This window comes from Lepidochelys olivacea, assembly GCF_965140295.1.
Source record: "Lepidochelys olivacea isolate rLepOli2 genome assembly, chromosome: 22".
NCBI classification, from domain to species: domain Eukaryota; kingdom Metazoa; phylum Chordata; order Testudines; family Cheloniidae; genus Lepidochelys; species Lepidochelys olivacea.
Window position 1 is genome coordinate 18,357,005 of NC_140432.1, and position 25,011 is coordinate 18,382,015.

A 25,011-nucleotide genomic window follows, 5' to 3' on the forward strand; every position below is an offset into this window, starting at 1 on the left:
TCTTTCCCAAAGTTAAAAATGCCCAAAGCATCGTTCAGAAATGTGTATTTAACAGCAAAAACGCATCTGAATCAAGAACATGCACTCATTCTCAGCCTGTTGAAAGCTTTAAGGGCTGAACTTCACACAGAGGGAAGGGGGGAAAAAAGAGAAAGAGGCTAATAACAGAAATGCTCATAGCATTTGCTATGACACTGTTGGCCGGTACCGGGCATCACTAGAACACTTCTCTTTTACTTATTCATTTTGATCACTTAGAGGCATGGGGCTGTGATAGGGCAGAAATGCTGGCCCCCCACAATTATAAGCTTCAAAGGCTCTCTTTGGGAGTGTCATATCAATGTCTAGATTTGGACTTCGTTTTGCTTTTTTGGTGGTGGGGGGGAGGGAGGTCGAGCTGATTAAAGGCTGACCGAGTTGTAATTTAGGATTCTTTGTGGTAGCTCAGTTTGTATGACTGATTAATGGGTGAATCTACCCAAAACATATATGGTGACTGAGCCTGGGGAATTGGCTTTTCCAGTCAGATGCATCACATGACAGGCCTATGTTTGGTAGGAACACGTGTACCATACAGCAGTCACAGAAAGCATGGCTGAGCTGAGACAGCATGATGTTACTCCAAAGTTAACCTGTTTAGATTGTAAGCTTTGGAGGGCAGGGACTCAGTCTATGTCTGGACAGTGACACAATTGTGTCCCACTCTCAGATGGAGATTTTATGTACTACTGTAATTCATGTAATTCAGGGCAGAATTAAATTGAATGCAACCCTATGGAAACAAGTCACTAAAATTAATAATTAGCGCTTCTACTCCTGCAAGTCCTTCACAAGCATCCTTCGCTATAAACACACATGAATCTTTCAGCTCTACAGCATTAAGACAACACATACTATATTTAAAACTAAGATTTTGCTTGCTGGGACAGCCTCAGGAGGTGGTGGTCTTATTTTAGGCAATTCATTTTTAAAACAAAGCCAAAGTACACACCAAAACATTTCAGCTGTACATCATAAGGCTCTGATTACGTACAGATCCTTTCAAGAGACACTAGCTTTGGTACTTTCTGTTCTTCTGTAAACACATGAATGGCACAGTTTCAAACACGTTATGAAGATTCTGTTACACTAGGCAACACTTAGACCTCACTTGTTTAAACATAACGCTGAATACAGCAAGTCCGTGATTTAAAGGTAGCTTCTGCGTCCAGACTTAGGCACTTAAGTAAGTGGCATGATTTTCATAAGTGCTGAGCACTCACTGTCCTCAATACGGGATGCTGGGTGCTCAGCCTACAACAAACAAACAAAAAGAGGCCACATATTTAGGTGCCTAAATATGGATTTAGGCTCCTGCTTTTTAAAACCTCAGGCCAGTTGCTTACGAAACAGGCTGTGTGTTTGAAACAAAACGTTTTAACAAAAAAGGGTCCCTTTGGTTCTGTTGCACCCCCTCTCCTGTATACGTTTTCATGAAGCACACCAAGATCACAGGCTCACAAAGTTACATTTCAGTCAGGGAGTTAAGAAAATGTAATGAAAAGAACTGCCACCCCGTGCTCATTTTTATCTTTAAAGGCTGCCCGTTTGTTAAACTGTCATTGTGAATTATGCTCCCAAATTAAGAAGGCTTCCGATGGGAAGTTTAGCTGTCACAGGCATTGTTTTTATAGAAATAAACTTTACCCAAAAAAAGCATCCGTTTGAAGAAGTCAGCTTACAAATAAAGAGTGCTCAGGCGAAGGGAGGGGAAAAGGAGACAAAATTCTCTAGTAAAATAATTATGCTGTTATTTCTCTCATTTGTGCTGCTTTCAGTCCCTTCTACTGATAAACTTTGTTCAAAAGTCTTTTGCTACCTCCTTCTGCAACCTTATGTTGCTAGCAACCAGATTAGTGCATAACTGTTGGAATCTGAGATTACAGTGTGGAGCTCAGACCTGTGAAAAGCATTTTCACATGGAAAGGAATACTGGTGAATTTAGGCAGGATTGTGTGTGTTGCTTGTGCAAACAGACCATAAATTTTCACAAGAACAACTCTGCAAAACTCAAAAGTGGAATGGAAAGAGTTGGTGGGAAAAAAAAGTCACCCTGTAGGGGACAAGTCTGCGCAGTAAAGAGGTTTCCAAAGTGCGATCTGTGTGTCACCAATGGTTTGCAGAGCAGTGCTTGATCACATTGTTTGATCTCCTCTTTGCTCTCAGCTGCAGAATCCACTTTCTGAATGCAAGGTCTGTGGTTAATAAAACATCACCCAGCCATGATCAGGTTGAGATCTCAGGTTTTTTAGGAGGAAAAATTGCCTGTTAAAAAAATTAGTGGAAATTTTTTATTTTTTCAACATCTTCAATTTTTTAAATGAAAAATATCAGTTTAAAACCTCCTCCTTTCCTCCCCTCTTTTCCATTGGGTGCCCAATAAATATTGGGGTTTAGGATTTTTTTCCTCCCTTCTGAAAATTTCAGAAAAAAACAATCTTCTGTCATTTTTGTTTAACATGCTTACCATTATTCAACCAGCTCTGTCCACAAGAGACTGGCTGTAGGGCATAGTGGGACCAGTACAATTGGCTTCAGCTGGCTGCTTGAGGCAGAGGGTAAACTTTGGGTCATACTGTTTGCCATCTGAACTGACGGGCTGGTGGAGGTCTCCTGCACAAACTCTCTCTATTCAGTGAGCAAGAAGAAACTTGGGAGAGATCACGTCTGCTGTGCTATGAAATCCCTGCCCAAGCGGATAAAGCTCCTCCGCTGTGGTGATGAGGGCATTGAAGCAGATAGAAAGTTACTGAGCATTATATCCCCAGTAAAAAGAACAGGAGGACTTGTGGCACCTTAGAGACGAACCAATTTTTTTGAGCATAAGCTTTCGTGAGCTACAGCCCACTTCACTGGATGCTCACGAAAGCTTATGCTCAAATAAATCTGCTAGTCTCTAAGGTGCCACAAGTCCTCCTGTTCTTTTTGCGGATACAGACTAAACACGGCTGCTACTCTGAAATATATCCCCAGTGGCTCTTCTGAGATGGCTCAGGATTTGATGGCCACCACGAGACCCAAGGTAACCCAGGCCACACTGTGGATCTGGTGTTTACATTTACAGCCACGTCACAGCCATCTCAGTTGGGCTGCCTTCGGATGGTTTGACTTCCAGTGTTGGTGGAACCAGATTGCGGATCCGTCCAGTATTGTTCACAGGACAGACCATTCTGTCATGGCTAGGTTTGCAAACTAATTGTTCTATCCTGTGAGATAGCATCTGGCTTTTGATGCTATGCAATATATTTTAATGCACTTCAGGGGAATTTAAGATAGCATATTTTATTTTTAAATTTTAAGTCAATAAAGTCACACTAAAGGCAGCTAAAATGCATTAATACTGCTTCCCTAAAAGGCCTTTTCTGTACGAGAAACTGTACACGTTGCCAGAGTGATATTATTTGATTGCTAATTTTAGATGGTCCAATACACATAAGCAAGCTGGGAAGCAGTTTGAGAGCTCCTAGACTACCTGATCTAGAAAAGTCCTTCCCATCTCTAATTTCCAGGATTCTGTACGTTTTTGCCATGAGCAAATGGCAGTTTTCACTAGTGAAAAATGCTACAAGCAACATTTCACCAAAGTAACTAAGTTATTTCACAATAGAGACTGGCCAGTTTAAGATAAATTTAGTGAAGGACAGATGACTTTGTGCACTGAAATACTTTACAAACATTCCAAAATCCAACTGTCAGTTTGGCAGCAAAAATTTCAGACACTGGATGTTCTGTTGATTCTGCTCAGCTCACCAGAAGTTATTTTCTGCCATTTTCTAGTGTATATTTTGTAGGCGGGAGTGCGGAAGTAGAATTCAAGATTACACACCCACACTCATGTGCGCGCGTACAGAGGAACAAACACAACCACCTATTTATTCCCCCCCAGCATCAAGAAACTGCAAAAGCAACTTCACAATTGTTTGTTCTTATTTTTAGAGATCCCTGTTTTACAGAAATAGAACAAACCCCAGGAGGAACCCTCTCTGCCTAATTCAAAATGTTGCTCTTTTCTCTAACCTGGTAAACAACTCCTGGGCAATATGTATGACTCAAGACATCAGGAAAGACATCCTTTGAACCTTCACAAAAGGGGTTTAAAATTTCCTTATCGATGGTGGCATCCCACCTGATACCAGATGTGTGGTTCATATGCTAGAGATTACCAATTCTTTCTAACCCCAGGCTCCCACAATGGGAAGTCAATTTTTCCCCCACTCTAATTCATTGTGATCCACACACAACTTCTACTTTGAAGCCAACACCAGGATCAAATCATTTAGGCCCTGGATGCGGCAAACTAGGCTGGGATGATTTAGTGGGTGTTGGTCCTGCTCTGAGCAGGGGGCTGGACGAGATGACCTCCTGAGGTCTCTTCCAACCCTAATATTCTATGATTCTATGAAACTTTACTCTTGTGTGGAAGTGCTGGCAGGATCAGGATCTTGGTGTTAAAATAGTGCAGGAGCAATATGTGCAATATTGTCAACCCCCAAGTGTTCAAAAATAATGAGTCAGGCCCCAAATCATCATGAGATTGGCTTACAAATCATTAGACTTCAAAAATAACAATTTTGGGGGTTTTAGGACTGATGGCTTTTGCATGTTTAGTCTTCATGCTTTCCAGATTTTTTTTTTTGCAGCCCCAGGGGCTGAAAATATACTTTGTTGCTTCCCCCCTTCTTTTTAATAAAACTGGGATTCCGGCGTATCCACAGGACCTCAGCTTTTTGGGCTATTAGAAAAATCAGATTTTCAAGATTTGCAGTAGAATTGCAAGAGTTGGCAACACTGTTTTAAACTTTCTTCACTGGCATTAAAAACAAAAAAAAAAAACCCAACCCCCCCCAGAAGAACAAGTTTGTTACCTTTGTACAAAACCCTGCAACTTTTTTTATTATCCAATTGAGGCCACAATTTTATCTTTCCCATTATTATTATTTCAATTGTTAAGTCTCAACAATGATACTCACAAAATTAGTAGTAATAATCAATTAGAGCTAGTTAAAACAGTAAAGGATTTTCGTGAAAAATTTAATGGGAAAAATTGTCATTTTGTCAACATTTCTACCAGCTCCAGTAGCTATTATTTAACAGGTACCCATATGACTAAGTATCAACTGTGCCGTTCCTGCTTTGCAGGGCTTCCTCACTGCCTGGAGCTGTGAGCGCAGCAGCGCTTTCATAGAATCATGGAAGTGTACGACTGAAGGGTTCTAGTCCAGTCCCCTGCACTCAAGATGGTCAAGATAATACTTAATCCTATTCCTGACAGGTGTGTGTCTAACCTGGTCTTAAAAATCTTCAATGCTGGAGATTCCCCAACCTCCCTAGGCAATTTATTCCAGTGCTTAACCACCCTGACAGTTAGGAAGTTTTCTTAATGTCCAACCTAAACCACCCTTGCTGCAATTTAAGCCCATTGCTTCTTGTCCTATCCATAGAGGTTAAGGAGAACAATTTTTCCTCCCTCCTCCTTGTCACAACCTTTTATGTACTTGAAAACTGTTATGTCCCCTCTCAGTCTTCTCTTCTTCAGACTAAACAAACCCAATTTTTTCAATCTTCCCTCATAGTTCATGTTTTCTAGACCTTTAATCATTTTTGTTGCACTTCTCTGGACTTTCTGCAATTTGTCCACATCTTTCCTGAAATGTGTTGCCCAGAACTGGACGCAATACTCCAATTGAGGCCCAATCAGCACAGAATAAATACTTCTTGTGTTTTGCTTATAACACTCTTACTGATACAATCCAGAATGTTTACTTTTTTTGCAAGTGTTACACTGTTGACTCGTATTTAACTTGTGGTCCACTATGACCCCTAGATCCCTTTCTGCAGTACTCCTTCCTTCCTAGGCAGTCATTTCCCATTTTGTACGTGTGCTACCGATTGTTCCCTCCTAAGTGCAGTATTTTGCATTTGTCCTGATTGAATTTCATCCTATTTACTTCAGACCATTTCTCCAGTTTGTCCAGATCATTTCAAATTTTAATCCTATCCTCCAAAGCACTTGCGACCCGCAAACTTTATAAGTGTACTCTCTATACCATTATCTAAATCATTGATAAAGCTATCGAACAGAACCAGACCCAGAACTATTCCCTGTGGGACCCCACTCAAAATGCCCTTACAGCTTGACTGTGAACCACTGGTAACTGGTTGGAAAACCATTCCCAGATTAGTTAAGCACCCACCTTATAGCATCTCCATGTAGGTTATATTTCCCTACTTTGTTTAAGAGAAGGTCATGTGAGACAGTATCAAAAGCCTTACTAAAAAGTCAAGATATACCACATCTACTGCTTCCCCATAACCACAAGGCTTGCTCCATTATCTTTCCCGGTACAGAAATTAAGCTGACTGGTCTGTAATTCCCCAAGTTGTCCTTATTCCCCTTTTTATAGATGCCCTTTTATATTTATATTTGCCCTTTTCCAGTCCTTTGGAATCTATCCTGTCTTCCATGATTTTTTGAAGATAATTGCTAATGACTCAGATATCTCCTCAGTCAGTGCCTTGAGTATTCCAGGATGTATTTCATCAGACCCTGGTGACTGGAAGACATCTAACTTGTCTACGTAACTTTTAACTTGTTCTTACCTCATATTAGCCTTTGACCCTACCTCATTTTCACTGACATTCATTAAGTTAGATGTCCAATTGCTAGTAAACTTTTTGGTGAAAACCAAAACACAAAAGTAACTTAACCCTTCTGCCATTTCCACTTTGCTCACCAGCACGAGCAACTTGAAAAACAAATAAGCAAAGAATGCCCTGCCTGGAAGGGCCAAAAAGAAATGGAGTAAGGCTTTTCTCAGCCAAAGCCAAAAGCAAAAATCTAGAGTGTGGCTTATTGAGGCCTCGTAGAAGAGGGAAGTGCTTCCCAATTCTCCTCTTAGCTCTCTAGAAATCCTGTTTTCATTACAGAATCCAGGTTTACATTCCCCAAGCATCACTATCCCTCTTATGAGGAGTGGGGTGAATTAATTAATTCTCCACAGCTGGCTCAATCCTGCTACCAGCATTCACTCATGATAGGCATCAGTGCTCCTTCCACCAGCCAAAAAAGTTGGCTAACCCCTTTTCCTGTTGACCCCTGGGCTGGTCCTATACATCATCACATCCCTATGCCTGATGGAATAACGATTCAGGAACATTGGTGTTGAACTCAGGGGTTCACATGGAATAGAACAGATGTCTGATTGAGGGGAGAATTCTGTCCAATGGTTTGAATTGCTCCTACAATCATGGAAAGTTTTTTGTTCTTACTAAAAAGCAAAAAAGTGTTTATTGTTCCCTTGACCATATTTCCACTGAAATTGGAGTGATTACAGGGTAGACATGCCAATTCCTCAAGCAGCCAGGCAATGTGCACCAAAGCCTTTAAGTACAATCTCAAATTTAACTGTTTTGCCGTAACTAGCACAGTTCTAATGATGATTGAAACAGTGAAATAGGGAAGTCCGATTCTAATTCGATCACCTGTGGTTAACCGGGGAGAAACTGACGTGCAACATATTTAAATATCAGAAAAGTTGCTACCAGAACAACCTGGTGACAAAAGAGCTTGGTCTATAGACTCAAAGGGCTGGATATTTGCCTCCCATACAAATATAAATCTAAAGGAACTTCAGTGAAGTCTATGAAGTTTACACCACTGTTGGGGAGCTACGAAGAAGCCCCAAAAGCCTACCTCTGTTACTACTCAAAGTCAACTAACATATGCCTGGCTACCATATCCACCCACATTCTATTCTGCACCTGCTGAGCCTTCCCTCCTTCCCTTTTTGTTCATGTAACTAAAATGACTACAGGAAAGATAATTACCCTAAAACATATTTAACACTACAGTACATTGTCTCGATCTGCGGAGAAGAATGGTATCTGATAGTATTTTCCTCATAAGCTTAATCAAGCTGTTATCTTAAAACTCTCCAGAGTACTGTGAAACAGTAATAGAAAGTCATAGGCAGTCTGCAAAGATTTTATATTTGTTTGGTTAAGGGAAACATGCTGACTGTTTGCAGGCACTTGATAAGTATTGTTTTACATGTGTAATGGTGCCATTTTATAGAGCTATACTACCAGTGGGCCAGCTGATGCTGAGAACCTATGGAACAGCCCAAACCATGAAGTGATCTCTGAAGTTGCTGATATATTTTAAAATAGGAAGTCTCACACACTTGCATTTTCAGGGGACTGATCCAAAACCCACTGAAGTCAATGGGTAGATGGAATGACTCCCACTGAGTTAACTAGGCTTTGGATCAAGCCTTGAAAGAGGAAAAACCAAGATGAGTCAAGAAAGGTAATTCATGCTTCCACCTGGCATACTATGAGGTAAAACTAAAGCTGGGAAACTGAAGGTGGCTTTTGGTAATATCACGAGAACCACCCCAGAAACTTAGGAAAAGTAGATATGAAGAAAATTTATCATCATGAGCTTTCCAGCTGCACTTTGCAGATCTCACAGAGCTTCAGAGAAACGTTCAAAGTGTTGGGTGCTTAATTGAATCTCTCAAGGTTTCTCACCTCCCTTCCACTCCATCCCCATGCCTCCTTCCACAGGCACCAGAGACGTGGGGGTTAAGGGCCTTTCATTGCCCCTCTGCTTTTTAGATGAAGGGCCATCCATCCAACTTTTAAGAACCTGAACTCATAGGGGACCCAAAAATAATGGGCAGACCCCGACAAGAGCTGGGTGGCGTAAGGGGGAGCCCTTTCCTTGCTGCCATGACTGGGCCAAATCTGAGTGAGTGGTGTGATCTGGCACAGAGGGTCACAATGCCGGTTGCCTCCCCACACACTTTAGTGGTCCCTCCAGCACTTACTTTACGTCTTCCTTTAAAATAAGCAGACAAATCTGCCACTGAACAGCCCTCGAGATGGGTCAGCTGTCAAACAGGTTTTACACAGAAGCTACTGTATACTTGCTCCTGTATAAGAATGGAATGAATAACTTCAGAGAAAAAACTGCCTAACAGAACCTGTTTATCTCATTAACGGAAGAGCCAATAGATAACTTATAATGTGCCATGTAACAGCGAGCATAAATATCACTGCACAAAATACACCGATAGTATAGCTGAATTGGACAGGTGTTAAGATGAAGACCCGCAGGAAGAACCGTAACATCCCGTTCACCCCCAACAGCTTGTCGGTTTGTTTTTTTTAATTTTTTTTTTAATTGAGATGCTCAGCTTTATGATTTGTAATCCTAACTCATTTAGTGGCTTCCATCTATCAACATGCCCGCTGAATAGAACATGAATGGAAGGCTTTCTCTTATATCACAGGAAAGCACAGATTTATATTACCTTGCAGTAATTACCCTCCTAACCCCTCAATAGCTAGATGTAGAGGTGGTTGGGAATTTCTGACAAAACGGCGGGGGGGGGACGGGGGGACGGGTTGGGTCAGAAAGTGCAGATTTGATTAAACTGAACTTGTTTGTGGAAAAGCATCAATTTTGATGAATCTCCTAATTTGAACTTTTAAAAAAAAGTTGTTAAACTGTCAGAAGGTCCTGTTTTGATATTTCTAAAATGAAAAGGATTTGGTTCAAAACAACTTTGTTTTTAAATTTTATGTAAAAAAATTATCTAAATCAAAATGCTGATTGACTGATCCAGTATTTCTGCACCCCCTCAGATTTTTGGTTCTTGTAAATTTGAGATCTCAATATTTTGTCCTGATTCAGGATAGGAAAAATTGTGTAATCTCAAAAGCTCTTGGAGGATGAGCAAACCATTTCCGGCCCAGCTCTTGTTTGATGTCAGCTTATGGCATGCAGCACAAATTTTTCATGCAAACACATACACGCTTCCTCCCTAGCATTCTGCCAGCGCTTTTCAGTGCTGATCTGCAGCTCCCTCTCATACTCCAAACTGAGATTGGGCTTTGCCCTAGCACTGATAGGTATATGAAATTTAAAGCAACAAAGGAATTTTTTAAAAGGCTAATTTTTTCTTAAGATTTTTAGTATATCATCAGGTCTAAAAAACTTGTATGTTAGGTTTCAACATCAATTGTTCTCACCCAACAGATTCGTTTTGATTACCGCAAAATAGCTTAACAAATGTTTTAAAAACAAAACAAAACCACCACCACCCTGGCTTGCAGACTAACCTTTTATGGAGGGGGCTGGAGGGAAAAATGAAAACATCACAAATATCATGAAGATTAAGTTCAAATGTCCTGGGCTCATGGAGCAAAACTGTACATGACACCAAAGAAACAAGGGCACCATTATAAATAAATGGGAGCCCATCTAACTTTTGACCCCCAAATCCATATTTTGGAGTCTAAATAGCACCCTGATTTGTCAGGAACACTGAGCATCCAGCAGCTTCTATTGACTCCAGGGGGAACTGGCTGGTGCTCAGCACTTATGGAGAAAAAAAAAAGGCCACTTACATAGGCACCTAAAAATGGACATAGAAGCCTAACTTTAGGACCCCAGCTCCGAAAAGGCTTGGACAAAATCCACATGCATACCAAGAAGATGGGCAGCCATTCCCACACCTTGTGCTATTCCATCCTGTATAAAACGGACATTGTGACACACTGGAGCCTTCTGCAGCTTATCAGCAACTGGCTACATCACATACAGCTTTCCCGAATACATTGTAAGGATCTCCAGAGTGAAAGCTATATGCATTGTCAACTTCTCCTTTCCCCAGTTGTGCTCATGTAGGATCTACCCGCCCTTCTACCTCCACTTACCACACTCCTGTTTTGAATTTCTAAAATAATGTGACAAGTTAATGATGGCACAATTATCCAAATGTTTAACAGACATGTTATCTAAGTGAATCAGATTGAGATTCCATCCTGCTGACAATAAACATCAATAGCAGAGCAGAAAGTGATAGGCAAATTATCGCAAACCCTGCAATTTCAGTGCTATTAAATTTGGAGGACTAACAGCCCTGAGGCCTGTAAATTCTGAATAAAATAGACCCTTGTGTTTGTCCAACTATTAAATCAAAATGCTACCAACATCCCGTGAACACCACCAAAATGATTTATAGTTTCACTTACACATTGGTTTTATTAAATCCATTCTATTATGTGTGCACCGATGTTTGGTGTCACCATAAAGGAGGTTTTTTTCTGGCTAAAGGATGCAATGGGGCAGCAATCAACGATCAGTAGTCAGGTTTATATAAAGAGAAGGCAGGTTTAAAGCAGACCACTTCCTCTTAGAAAGGACGGAATAAGTGCATTCACGGTTACAACCAGTGACATTTAATGTATTTATTGGTGATCTGGCTTGGGCTGGGTGAACAGTGAGGTTGCAAAATTTATAGATAAAATCATTTTGGTAAAATTATAAGGGTAAAATATCAAAAGAGTGACTTAAGTGACTTTGACACTTCAGAGTCATTTTCAAGCATGATTTTAGCACCTACGAGGCTAACTTCCACTGATTTTCAATGAGACTTGGGCTCTTGAGTCTCAGTCACTTTTCGCAGTGAGACTTGCACTTTAAGGCTGGGAGCTTTTGAAAATTTTGCCTAAAGCACAGAAACCTGCGGGTCCATCTACATCTGAGCTGTGAGGTAGGATTCCCAGTTTGCATGCACACACCAGCGCTAGCTCTGCTCAAGCTAGCACCTGAAATAGCTCTGTTGGGCTAGCTGCCTGAGCACATACCCAGGGGATCAGGCGGGATTTTACCTGGGGTGGCTAGCCTGAGCAGCCACCCACGCCCACCATGGACACACCGCTATCTTTAGTCACTAGCTCCAAGCGCCCAGCTCAAAAGGTAGATATACTCTGTGAGGAAGTTCAGAGAGTCCTAACCAGTCTAGGGCCACAAGAAGCATAATAGAAGATGAAACTCAGTGTTGACAAATGCAAGGTAATGCATTTTGGAAAGAATCATTTGAATTGCTCATACACATGACCAGGTTTTAAATTAAATGCAACTACTCTGGGAAAGAGATCTGGTTGTCACTGCGGACAGCTCCGTGAAAATTACGCCTCCTTTCAAGCAGCTGTCAAGAAAGCATGCAAAATCTTAGGATGCATGAGGAATACATGGAAAGTATTATTACACCGTTGTAGAAATCAATTGGATGTCCTCACCTGGAATGCTGTGTTCAGGTCTCTGCACCCTATCTGAAAAAGGATATAGTAAAAATAGAAGGGGTACAGAGGATGAAAGCGATTCGAGTCCTGGAAAGATTTCTGTATGAGTAATTGAAAAGATTGGGATGTAGTTTAGAGGAAATGAATGAGATGGGACATGGCAGAACTATACACAATAAAGAAAGCAGATCAGCTCTGGTACAGTCGTTCAACTGTTCTGTTCGTCTCCTACCTGCAAGCAACCATTCCACTGACTGGAACAGAGCTGAAGCATGAATGGGGGGTGGGTGAAGGGACCCTTGCCATGCCGGGACAGGACAGACAGAACTCTCACACATTGTGTCTGTTTTCCTGGCAGTTCTTCACTGAAACAGACATTTGTTGGAGTGTTGTTGTAGCCATGTAGAGAGACATGGTGGTTGAGGTAATACTTGAAGAGCTCTGTGTACCTCAAAAGCTTGTCTTTCGCCCACAGAAGTGGGTCCAATAAAAGATACTACCTCACCCACCTTGTGTCTCAAGCCGTTCATTTCTTTTTTCTAGAAAGAAATGAGGAAAAGAGGCAGTGTCCAGAGTGGACTGACCTGACTTGGTCACAAGTGCATCGTTCACAGCTGTGAAAGGGTTCTCATTAGAAGTCCAAACGCAGATTTCCTCTTAGTTCAGTTCTTGCCGCTGTGGGCAGAATACCAGGAACAGCACTGGCCCATACCGAATATGCCAAAAGAATGAAGTGCCTTGCCGAGGCTTCTTGCACCTGACAGGGAGCAGTAGCATTGACCCCACAAATCAAAAAGTGAACTGCTTGCCATGATGGAGGCGAGAGCATATGCTATGAAAATAAATTCTATATTAGGCATAAAACATGCCTCTGTAATATCAGTGTGAAATTAGGTCAAAAGTAAATCTATGCTAGCATACTGACAGTCCAAACATATGCACATGACACTGGTTACGCAGCACTTCTGGATCTGTAGCTTTCTCATATTAAACATCTTGGCACATTCATGGAAATACTATACAATTCACCTCTGATATTTATAAAAGTCAACAGCTATTATATTTTAGAGTCAGCAGCTCACATGAACCCACAGAACGAGTTACCATACCCCTATGCATGGGAACGCGTGTGCAGTTTTTAAAGTTATTTTTTGTTGTTTTAAATTTTAAAAAAGTAATGCCTAATTTTCCACACTTTCCCAGAGGCATGGCACTATGCTTCCACTGCTCTGAAGATAAGCCAGAACAGTTGCTGCTTTTTCTGTTACTGTAGGATTCAGGCCAAATAAAGTGAACACCCAGAAAGAACTTTTCAGTCCTGAATCAACTGAGCTATGCAGAATGTACAGAAGTCTCTACACTCATAAGGGGGAAAAAACATTCAAGTAAGAAAAAAATTTCACCCTGTATCCAAAACAGAAGCTTCGTTTTTCTATCGTAAGAGGATCAGTTTGATAGTAGTTAACATAGGGTCTATCGTGAGAGGGTCAGTTTGATAGTAGTCAACATGGTCTAAATTTAAGACAAGTTAGAACGCAGCAAGATAACCTTTCTCTAAGAAGCAGTGAGCAATGTGAAATGTACGTTAGATAAGGTGGCTTTCCCATATTTTTAAATTGTTCCACCCCAGAGCTGTCTACACACTTAAGTGGGAATTTACAAGATTCCTTTACCTTATCCATACCTTTTGTAAAATCTTCTTCTGATCTAAGAAAAGAGCTATGCAGCATTGTCAATATTTTGTACACTTTGTTAAAAGATGTAAAAACTAACTGATCTATAGCTGACTCAGTCAGTGGCCCTTCTCAAAAAATTGCATTTGTGAACAAGTCAGTTCAGCTCACCCTGGACACTGCCTCATTTCTCTCTAGAAAGAATCATATAGTAGCACCCTTGCAATGATCTGCCAGAGCAGCTTCAAGAAGTAATACAAACTTGCTGCACCTCTGCAAAAGGAAGGTCTTTCACCATGCTTGTCAAAAAACCAGCTGGCGAGGACAAAGGAGAGACAAATCTTTTCTGCAAGAGAGTTATTTGCAAATCAAGTTTCTTTAATACAGCCTCTTTAATTAAATAATTAAAGTTTTTGTACCAGAGACAGCACTATTTGAGAGCTGCTCAGCAACAGGAAGCTATCCATTTCTTGGCAAGTGTGGGTTCCTTTTGCCATAAAGCCCATTTCTGATGTGTAACTGAGAAGCGCATATTTACATCTTAAGGAGGTGATGATAAACCTGTTTAACTTGGGTCCCTGTGACCCGGGAGTCCTATTTTTGTTCCACCAAGCTACGTTTTCATGTCGCCATTTGAGCTTTGGCACGAGCATAGCTCTCTTTGGCAGCCTCGAACATTCCAGTCCCAAGGCTTTAAATCAAATATACTTAAGTCCGCTCACATTTTTCAAGGTTATTAGTGAAACCTAGCAGCTGCCCTGTTTTAACTTTATTTTGATGGGACATGTTGAGCTTCAGTCATCATTAAATGCCTTCTTAAGAACACACATTCCTAACGCTGCACCTTCTTGTCAGAGGTCATAAATGACCTGATTTTCAAAAGGTGCTGACCAGCCATAGAGTCCCATTTATTTCACTGGGAGTGCAGAATGCGCAACAGTTCTAAAAACAAAACAAAAAAATATTAAGCCATGAACTGGTTGCTACATGACATTTAATCAAGTACTAGTGCAAGTTTATTTCTTCGACTCCATAATCTCCCTTCTACTTGAGAAAGTCTTTGGATCCATCCAAGCGATCCTAGGCAGAGCGAGAGGAGAGGTTCTCATATTTAAGCCCAACAGAACTGTCATTGCAAGCCACAACTCTGTCCCCATCCCAGTTTCTTTGCCGTCAGTTAGCCGAGCAGGTTAAGGATACAAACAAAAATGTACTGGAATCCTTGACCATCAGGTCACATCTCCTTAAACAGGGCACAGTTCTAGCACAGAAACAGAGCAAAGGCATGGTCTGTCTAGTTCAGCATTCTGTCTGACAGCGGTCAGTATCCGCTGCTTCAAAGGAAGGTGCAAGAAATCCCGCAGACCACACTCAATTTCCTTCCATTCCCCATCTGTTAGAGCCTAGCTTATTATCAGATTCCCATGGAACTGGCAAACTATGTTTGTACATGAAAACTGGTTAAATCAAATTCTAACTACCATTACAATAGGATGTCTGGGTTTGGAGAGGCAGAGAGAATATTTGAATGGATTACGGACATACACCTTCAGTCCTATCCAGGTGGAATTTTCATCGTCCCCAAACCAGCAGCCACCACCAAACTCGTGGAACAGATAAAAATGTTTCTGACGTTGCTAACTGAAATCCAACTCTCTACAGCATGCAATGGGTCACATACGCCGTACATTACTATTAAATATTTATGCTGTAGTTGTTTCCAATAACCAAGCAGGTCAGGACCTCATTGTGCCAGGTGCTGTACAAACATGTGGTAACAGCATTGAAAATAAAGTACAGTCAGTATTTAATTCTTCCTGTTTTGGTAGCCTGTACATTCCAAATCCTTTTTCTTTCTCTTCCTAATCTGGTATATACAGTTGCTTAAACAACATTATTATTTGTAAAAACCAATCCTAATTAGTTTGACTTTGAATAAAGAGGGTAATTATTTGAAAATTTATTAACTGCTGCTTGGCCAGTGAAGTTTTCAGATCAAATGACATGGTGAACCTACTCCTGTTCAGTGATGCAGCAATTTATATTACTGATCGGTCATTAAAACCTCTGGCACAAAACCGGTTGTGTTTTCCAAGCCAACACAGTGTCCAGGTGTCAAATTTCAATCTCTGAGTATAAATTAAGATATTAATGGTGTTTATCAGTTTATCAGTAATAAAAGACTCGCTTGTACTAAATTAAGCTGTTCCTAATATAGTACAAAAATAAGTGGGCTCCTTCCCCACACACTGCTTTTAGTTTTACTTTAGAGAACCAGGTAAAGACTCTGAAGCATAAATAAAATACATGCTGGAGCAGCCTAACTGTTAACTCTTCAATGCTCTTTAACAGAAGCATTCTAGAAACTACAGTGTTTGCACTATGTATTTGTCTCAATATACAACGCACAAGGGAGTTCCCTGTATTTACCTATTATTGTACTCAAACAAAAACAAAACAAACAAACAAACAACCCTGCAAAAGCACAACAACAAAAGGAAACATGATAAAAACCGTTTGCTCTTTGGTAAAGCAACCATCATTTTATCCACCACTAAATTATTTAGATAGGAAATAAATGGTCAAGTTAGCTTTTGTATGAATTGGAAATACCTTTCTCTACATCCACATCCTTTGTGCTAAGCAATGCATGCAAAAAAGCCTGAACCACACATGGCATGCATCATTGCATGCCACCACTACTTATTTTGATAGATCCTTTTGGTGTATTGTGCGGTTACAAACCGAACTGAGCAGGAATGGAATTAAGACAACACTGCCATATAAACATTACTGTTTGTTAATCTAGTGTACCCTTCAATGGTTCAAAAAAAATGACTCAGTATGCATAAATGGTTCTTTCCTTGCCTTTGCTTGAACGTCGTGTGCTAGTTAGAATCACTACGTACTCAGCTTGTGCTTTGAGATAGCAGATGGATTCTGTTTTTGAATATACAGATTTGCCCGAGCCATCAAAGTTTCATATTAAAACAGGCAATTTATTAATAAAACTAAAGCACTCTGACAAAAGAAAAAGGAGAGTTCAGAGTTATTAGTAGAGTTTCACTGAGAGGCAGGCTCAGTATACCTTGCAATAAAAGTATCTATTGGTAGCAACAAGCATTCAAGGCATATAGCCAAACAAGTCAATGGCTGAACTTCCAGATCACTAAGGAACAGACACCTACAGCCATGAACAGCTTCCATAAACCCCTGCATCTCACTATGCTCCCCATCTCCTCTTGGAGTTATCACTCAATGGCAGGCCGTAAATTTATCTTGGGGCCACTCTGTTTCCAAGGGTTTCAGAACAAAGAGAAAAAGAAACAACTCCAAGAGGTTCATCCCCTACATCAGCCACCTATCAAGCCTGTGGTCAGTCTGGCAGGAAAAAGAAGTATAGATGTGAGAGGGAGACACAATTGCTGGCCACTGTGGGGAAAGGAAAGGGAAGAGAAAAGCCATTAGCTTTTGGACTCACTCTGGGTTTATAAGCCTATATTTGAATATGCAGATGACAGAACAAGGAGTAATGATCTCTAGTTTCAGTGGGGGAGATTTAGGTTGGATATTAGGAAAAACTTTTTCACTATGAGGGTGGTGAAACACTGGAATGCGTTACCTAGGGAGGTGGTGGAATCTCCTTCCCTAGAAGTTTTTACGGTCAGGCTTGACAAAGCCCTGGCTGGGATGATTTAATTGGAGATTGGTCCTGCTTTGAGCAGCAGGTTGGACTAGATGACCTCCTGAGGTCCCTTCCAACCCTGATATTCTATGATTCTATGTGGGGATGAGAACCTCAGTGAAGAGTCCCACATGACTCACTCACATGGGGGAAAGAATTAGGAGCTCCCATCTAGAAGCCACTCACAGGAGCGTCCATCTCAGGGACCACTGCACTCTTTAGATCTTCAGCCACAGACCAGCCCCCTAACAACCTGGTTCTCTTTCTTTTGGATATATTCTTAAGTCAGACATCAAAGAATCTCTCTTCTGCAATGCGGGACTAGGCACTCAGTCTATGGTGACGATCCAGTCAACATCTTGACATCAACTACACGTGTCCTATGCCAACGAAACATGACCTCTATAGAGTCAAGATAAAGAACAATTAATTATTCACATAAATAGGATGAAAAAGGGCACTGATCTGCCAATTCAGAGAGAGAATCTTCTGAAGTGCCTAAATTATTTAGGAGTACAAGTCCCATTGACTTTGAGTCAGACTCCTAAGTCACTTTTGAAAATAGCACATAAGTATTTTTGAAAAACTTAAATCATCAGCTTTTAAGATGAGTAATGACGTAGATGGTGAGATTTCTTCAAATCTTCTTGCTGAATATTTCATCTGAATTTTGGATCCATACCATAATCGTGATCAAAAACAGTGATCCAACCACTGAAAAAAAAAATCAGTGAATATCCAATTTCAACAAAACAGAAATCGTTTGTTGGAGAGCGACCAGTGACTAAGAAATGTAACTGAGCAACAGCATTTATTTCAGAGTAACAGCCGTGTTAGTCTGTATTCGCAAAAAGAAAAGGAGTACTTGTGGCACCTTAGAGACTAACCAATTTATTTGAGCATGAGCTTTCGTGAGCTACAGCTCACTTAATCAGATGCATTTATTTCAACTCCTGTATTCAAAGCCCTGAAATGATAAGGGTATTTACTAGCCACCACCCAACAGGAAAAAATAATGGTGTTCTTTCTCGTGAGTTACTGCAACACCCTCCACACCTCTTGGTTTGTTTTTTGTTAGCAGGTGAGAAAGTTCTGCAAGACAAATGTTGACGCAGTCAATAAGTGCTTCCTGTCAGTTTCCACTTCTCTGGTGGTGGTCACACCTCTGAGCTGCACACGCTCATACAAGCCCTAAATGAGAATTTCTCCATCCTTTGTTAGAGACAACGTGGGTGAGGTAATAACTTTCATTGGACCAACTTCCTTTGTTGAAAGAGACAAGCTTTCAAGCTACACAGAGCTCTTCTTCAGCTACTGTGACACTTTGAGTACCTTTCCGAGACCTGGAGAAAAGCTCTGTGTAAGCATAAAGCTTGCCTCTTTCTCCAAGAGAAGCTGGTCCAATAAAAATTACCTCCCTCACTTCTTTCTCTCTCTCTCTCTCTCTCTCTCTCTAATATCCTGGCACCAACATGGTGACACCACCACCCTATCCTTTGGTTTCCTTTTAAAAGGACAGCAATATTCCAGACACATAGACCTCACAAGAATAAACATCTACTAAGGACACCATTTTTCCCATTTCTCTGTTTTTTCTCAACCATCTTTGAGCTGGGGTGGGGATAAGTGTCCAGTTAAATCATTTTAGGGGAAGTCAGCCAGCATGTAAAACACAGCTTGGCAAGATGGAGCCACTACAAGTCACTATTTATGTGAATGAACCTTTTGTAGCTGGTATACATGACCCTATAATGGATTTATCAACATGTTCTTCATGGAATAGGACAACAGCTCTGGGGCAGGATATGCCATCATGTAAAAGACTGAAAGCTCCCCAACTCAGCTTCTGTAATGCAAGAAGTTTTAACTCCCTGGCAACAGCATCCCCAGACTCCTTCTCTTAGATTCCAATCAAACCATCTTAAATTTTTGAAAACCGAGCGCCGAGTAACATTTTGACAGATCATTTCACATCTAGCATGTGTAGCTGTCAACCCTTTTCTACACTACGGTTTCAGGTCACAGCTGATAATATGATCTGATCTTTCAGAACACATTTAGCTTAGCGGAGAGACAGAAAATATTAGTTCTTCACCAGATTTTTCTGTTTCATCCAGAAAGACATCTGAGTTTTCTGCTTTCAATTGCTGTATGCGGAATTTAGCACAAGGAGAAAGAGTTTTCAAAGTAAGGAATGGCGGGGGGGGGGACATTGGTTTAGCGTTGGAAAATTCATTTTTGTAGATTTTGTAATGAAACAGGAGATCTCATTGCAAGTCTCAGCCAAATCCCACAAGTCAGAGAGCTGGTTCTTCTCCTAGGTGTTTCCTGGAATGGCCATGATGGTGAAAATGCAGGTGCAATGTCATAATACACAAATATTCAGAAATATCCAGCAGAACCATACTGTTCCCCCACCATCAGAGGGCACTGAGAAAAGAAACGTTGGGTAAGAACTCCTAAAGAGCTGTCTGTGACTTATATAAAATGGAGATGCTAGAAAGCCCCATATAGTCTGTCCATTTCTCTGCCTTAGCCAATGTTTGATTGTTCCCTTCAGTATATCATCTAGGGTTTCATTTAGCTTAGTTTTAAATCTTCTCAGGCAATGAGACTTCAACTAAATGCCTTATTGTCAAACTGACTTTAGACTTGAGTTAAAGGAAGCCAAAATAGTTAAGAGCAATCGTTTAGTTAAAACCTTGTCCTTTCAACACCTCACCTCTTTAGAGCCAAACAGGGCCCTAGGAGCTGAAGCGAAATCCAAAGAAGAGAGGGCTCTGCCTAGAAAGCAAAGCCCGGCATGCAAGAGGAAGACAACACTCAGACAACGGGAGTTATCAGAAGGGAGTGAAACCTCTTGCGGGTAATGGATAGAGGCAATCCCACACACCCCACTGCCCTGCTCTGACCTGGGTAACTTAAAAAAAAAGAAGCAGTCTGTATTGTCTTGGAAAAACATTTCTCCGTGCTCCAGGACAATACTTGAATGATGCACAAGACACATGGGCAACATTTCCCAATAGGGACCAAGAGTAAACTTGTAGTTCCCCCGCTGAGCCATTTCATAGATGGTCGTCCGGTCACTTCATCTCCACCTCGTGAGTAGGGTAACCAGGGCATCCAAGCTCCCATTTATTCTTTGGCTTGGCAGAACTCAATATTTTTAATAATATTGATGGATAATATCAATGTTTATTTTAAATATTTTAAAATTTTTTTGTCTATTTAAATTTCAACAATTGTGGGAAATTGGGGGGGGGGGGGATCAGACAATAATTATTTAATGACAGTAGACACTGAGATTCAAACAATTAAAGCTTTACAAGCCAGCTGTTTTAGCCGAAGTGTAAAACCTGCTTTAGGCAGCATTCATTACAACGTCTTTTGTACACATTCAAGTGGGACTCTAGTAAGTTCTCCGCAGGATTCCTTACTTTGCCTATTTCTTAATTTTGATTACCACCACGGGGAATTTTTGTTTATTTATTTATGTTTTAGAATCATAGAATATCAGGGTTGGAAGGGACCCCAGAAGGTGATCTAGTCCAACCCCCTGCTCAAAGCAGGACCAATTCCCAGTTAAATCATCCCAGCCAGGGCTTTGTCAAGCCTGACCTTAAAAACCTCTAAGGAAGGAGATTCTACCACCTCCCTAGGTAACTCATTCCAGTGTTTCACCACCCTCTTAGTGAAAAAGTTTTTCCTAATATCCAATCTAAACCTCCCCCACTGCAACTTGAGACCATTACTCCTTGTTCTGTCATCTGCTACCATTGAGAACAGTCTAGAGCCATCCTCTTTGGAACCCCCTTTCAGGTAGTTGAAAGCAGCTATCAAATCCCCCCTCATTCTTCTCTTCTGCAGGCTAAACAATCCCAGCTCCCTCAGCCTCTCCTCATAACTCATGTGTTCCAGTCCCCTAATCATTTTTGTTGCCCTTCGCTGGACTCTCTCCAATTTATCCACATCCTTCTTGAAGTGTGGGGCCCAAAACTGGACACAGTACTCCAGATGAGGCCTCACCGATGTCGAATAGAGGGGAACGATCACGTCCCTCGATCTGCTCGCTATGCCCCTACTTATACATCCCAAAATGCCATTGGCCTTCTTGGCAACAAGGGCACACTGCTGACTCATATCCAGCTTCTCGTCCACTGTCACCCCTAGGTCCTTTTCCGCAGAACTGCTGCCTAGCCGTTCGGTCCCTAGTCTGTAGCTGTGCATTGGGTTCTTCCGTCCTAAGTGCAGGACCCTGCACTTATCCTTATTGAACCTCATCAGATTCCTTTTGGCCCAATCTTCCAATTGGTCTAGGTCCTTCTGTATCCTATCCCTCCCCTCCAGCGTATCTACCACTCCTCCCAGTTTAGTATCATCCGCAAATTTGTTGAGAGTGCAATCCACACCATCCTCCAGATCATTTATGAAGATATTGAATAAAACCGGCCCCAGGACCGACCCTTGGGGCACTCCACTTGATACCGGCTGCCAACTAGACATGGAGCCATTGATCACTACCCGTTGAGCCCGACAATCTAGCCAGCTTTCTACCCACCTTATAGTGTATTCATCCAGCCCATACTTCTTTAACTTGCTGACAAGAATACTATGGGAGACCGTGTCAAAAGCTTTGGTAAAGTCAAGAAACAATACATCCACTGCTTTCCCTTCATCCACAGAACCAGTAATCTCATCATAAAAGGCGATTAGATTAGTCAGGCATGACCTTCCCTTGGTGAATCCATGCTGGCTGTTCCTGATCACTTTCCTCTCATGCAAGTGCTTCAGGATTGATTCTTTGAGGACCTGCTCCATGATTTTTCCAGGGACTGAGGTGAGGCTGACTGGCCTGTAGTTCCCAGGATCTTCCTTCTTCCCTTTTTTAAAGATTGGCACTACATTAGCCTTTTTCCAGTCATCCGGGACTTCCCCGGTTCGCCACGAGTTTTCAAAGATAATGGCCAGTGGCTCTGCAATCACAGCCGCCAATTCCTTCAGCACTCTCGGATGCAACTCGTCCGGCCCCATGGACTTGTGCATGTCCAGCTTTTCTAAATAGTCCCTAACCACCTCTATCTCCACAGAGGGCTGGCCATCTCTTCTGCATCTCTTCTTTTGCTCGTTTGTGCGTGTGCATGTGCAGTGAAATCAACATTTACTGGAAAAAAACGAATCCTTTCAATCCTATGTATTCTGCACAGTCTTATACAGAAGTTTGAGCATCCTTAAGAAATAGGGCTCCTGTCCCCCCACTTTACAAGGATCACCTCTTAGAAACTGAATGGGAAAAGACAAAGGGGGCCAAAAAGATGTTCACCCTCTTCCCCCAAGCCTGGGAACACTCTCTTTTCTCTTGGTAGAAAGAACTCTGATTTTGGTTTTTGGTAAAAGAGGGCTTTTGGGAACAGCTCTGAGAGTTAAGAAAAATTGTTTTACAAGGAAAAAATCTTGCTGTATCAACCTGTGTGTGAACCTGGGGAGAGAGGGTATGATCTGCTATCTCCAGTTGGAGCTAACAGACAGGTGAACACCACACAAATGTATCATTTATTCCTCTGTCTGGCTCTCTCCAGGATTCCTGGAAAGTTTTGCCTGCTCGACCAGGTGTCACTGTGCAGACCAACTACGTTTTTTGGGGATGTGTTTAAAAAAAAAAGTCAACATACCGGTGTGTGTCTGTCTGTGCGCCTCCAGGGCATCTTCTTTAGAGAACTGTGCACCACATTGATCACAGACAAACGCTTTGGCACCCGCTAGAGAGGGAAAAAAAATAAAGAGCATATTATGAAGATACCCAGGCACAATATACGTCTTCAGATGATCCAACAGAAATACAATCTGTAAACATTTTTGTCAGAGACGATATTGCAACAGGGACCATTTAATGTACAGCAGGAAGGAAAGACAGACACAGACAACTTTAAGGTAAGAGTCTCTGTGCCAAGTAAAACATTGTCAGACTCTTCAAAACACCGCAATTAATGTGGATTTTGTTTGTAATAAGTCAAACCAGAACAAGTTAAACAAGTCTGTATCCAACATTGCTAACTAAAGCAGTATTCCAATCAGTATTTGATAATGCAATACAAATTATCCATGCTTGAGGACAGGATAGAGCAATTCTCTATGGCATCACTTTGTGCTGTCGTGAAAGTGATACAAATGCGGATCATTCCCAAAAAGGGAGGAAACGTTCTACTGAATGGGTCAGTGAAAGTTCAAATATTTTACACCTAGTAAGATAACCCATAGATCCCAATTTATCCAGGAGCAGTGGGTCTTCTGCAGCACCAAAATTAAAAACACAACACAACAAAACATACAGTTGTAGCAGCTCAGAAGAACAGCCTAATAATAAAATACACTATTAATATTACATTGCTCTTTACAATCAAAGAGCTGCTTTCCAACAAATTAGATATTTGTTTAAAAAAATCATTAGACATCAGTGACTTTCACCAGAGTTGTAACTGATCTAATTTTAATTGGTTTTCCCGCACTCTCTGCCAATTGTAGCAGTTATTACCAGTATCTAAAGAGGAGAGGAAAGAAAGAAAGTAGAACCATCTGATAAGAAACGTGGCAGAAACAACACAATTTAGTGAAAGGCACAGATATTTCTGTGACTATTAGAGAGATGTGGTATTTGTGGGAATTCTTAGAAAATTGCTATCAACATGCACTGCATATAGTGGGTCAGAGGCTCTAGTTATAATGAGAAAAAAACAGGATGTCTAACAGCAGATAAGTAACTTACAGATAAAAATAGATTAACAATATACACAATCTTCTAAGCATATGCTGCCAGGAAAAAGCTGTGAATGCATTTGTTAGATTTTGAAGTTTGATACATCTGCTGTAAGAAAACTAAATAATGATTAGAGTATGACAGGGTAATCTTCAAACTGGTATGATGTGGGGAAAAAACGCCAGCTACCTCACTTGTCATTTAGACCTTAGCTACATAGCTTCCCCTGCTACATTTGAAAGTGTTCCCATCATGAGATACCAAAATGCTACGTGGCTTATTTCCAGGAATTCAGATGGCACTTCTCATCCTCATCCCATCCCTCCAAATTTAATACGAAGAAAAGTACTTCGCTGCCCCCCTCAAAAATACAGGGCTTTAGAGAAAGGTGCAGACAAAACAGGTAGAGAAAGACAGAGGTGCCGTGAGATCCATTAAAGAGAGAATTCCTTTGCCTTTAAATTGCCTTAGTAACGGCTGGCTCACGGGCAGAAATATTTGGCAGCAGTGAAATTAAAAGTGATAAATTTTCTCGCCAAGCTTTGATCGATAATAGAGGTCTCATCTGTTAATCAATAAGACAGTCTGCCTGTTTACTGTGCATATGTTGTTCTCTGCTGCCTTCGGTATGATGTCAAGTTTGCATTCAAAACAACTCAACTGTGCATAAACCACATGGCTGTTCCCTTAAAAAAAAACAAAACAAAACAAAAAAAAAACACTCCAGTGACATCATATGGCCGGTTACACATTTAAAAAGACATTAA

The 25,011-nt window shown here is 41.1% G+C and overlaps 1 protein-coding gene across 1 annotated transcript in view; it reads right to left on the reverse strand.

Annotated features, from left to right (window-relative positions):
• Positions 1 to 25,011, reverse strand: part of ZBTB16 (zinc finger and BTB domain containing 16) — a 177,141-nt gene that overhangs the window by 47,829 nt on the left and 104,301 nt on the right. The window contains exon 4 of the mRNA XM_084611800.1: positions 23,163 to 23,249. Coding sequence (XP_084467926.1) covers positions 23,163 to 23,249 — 87 coding nt within the window. The remainder of the gene's footprint in view (positions 1 to 23,162; positions 23,250 to 25,011) is intronic.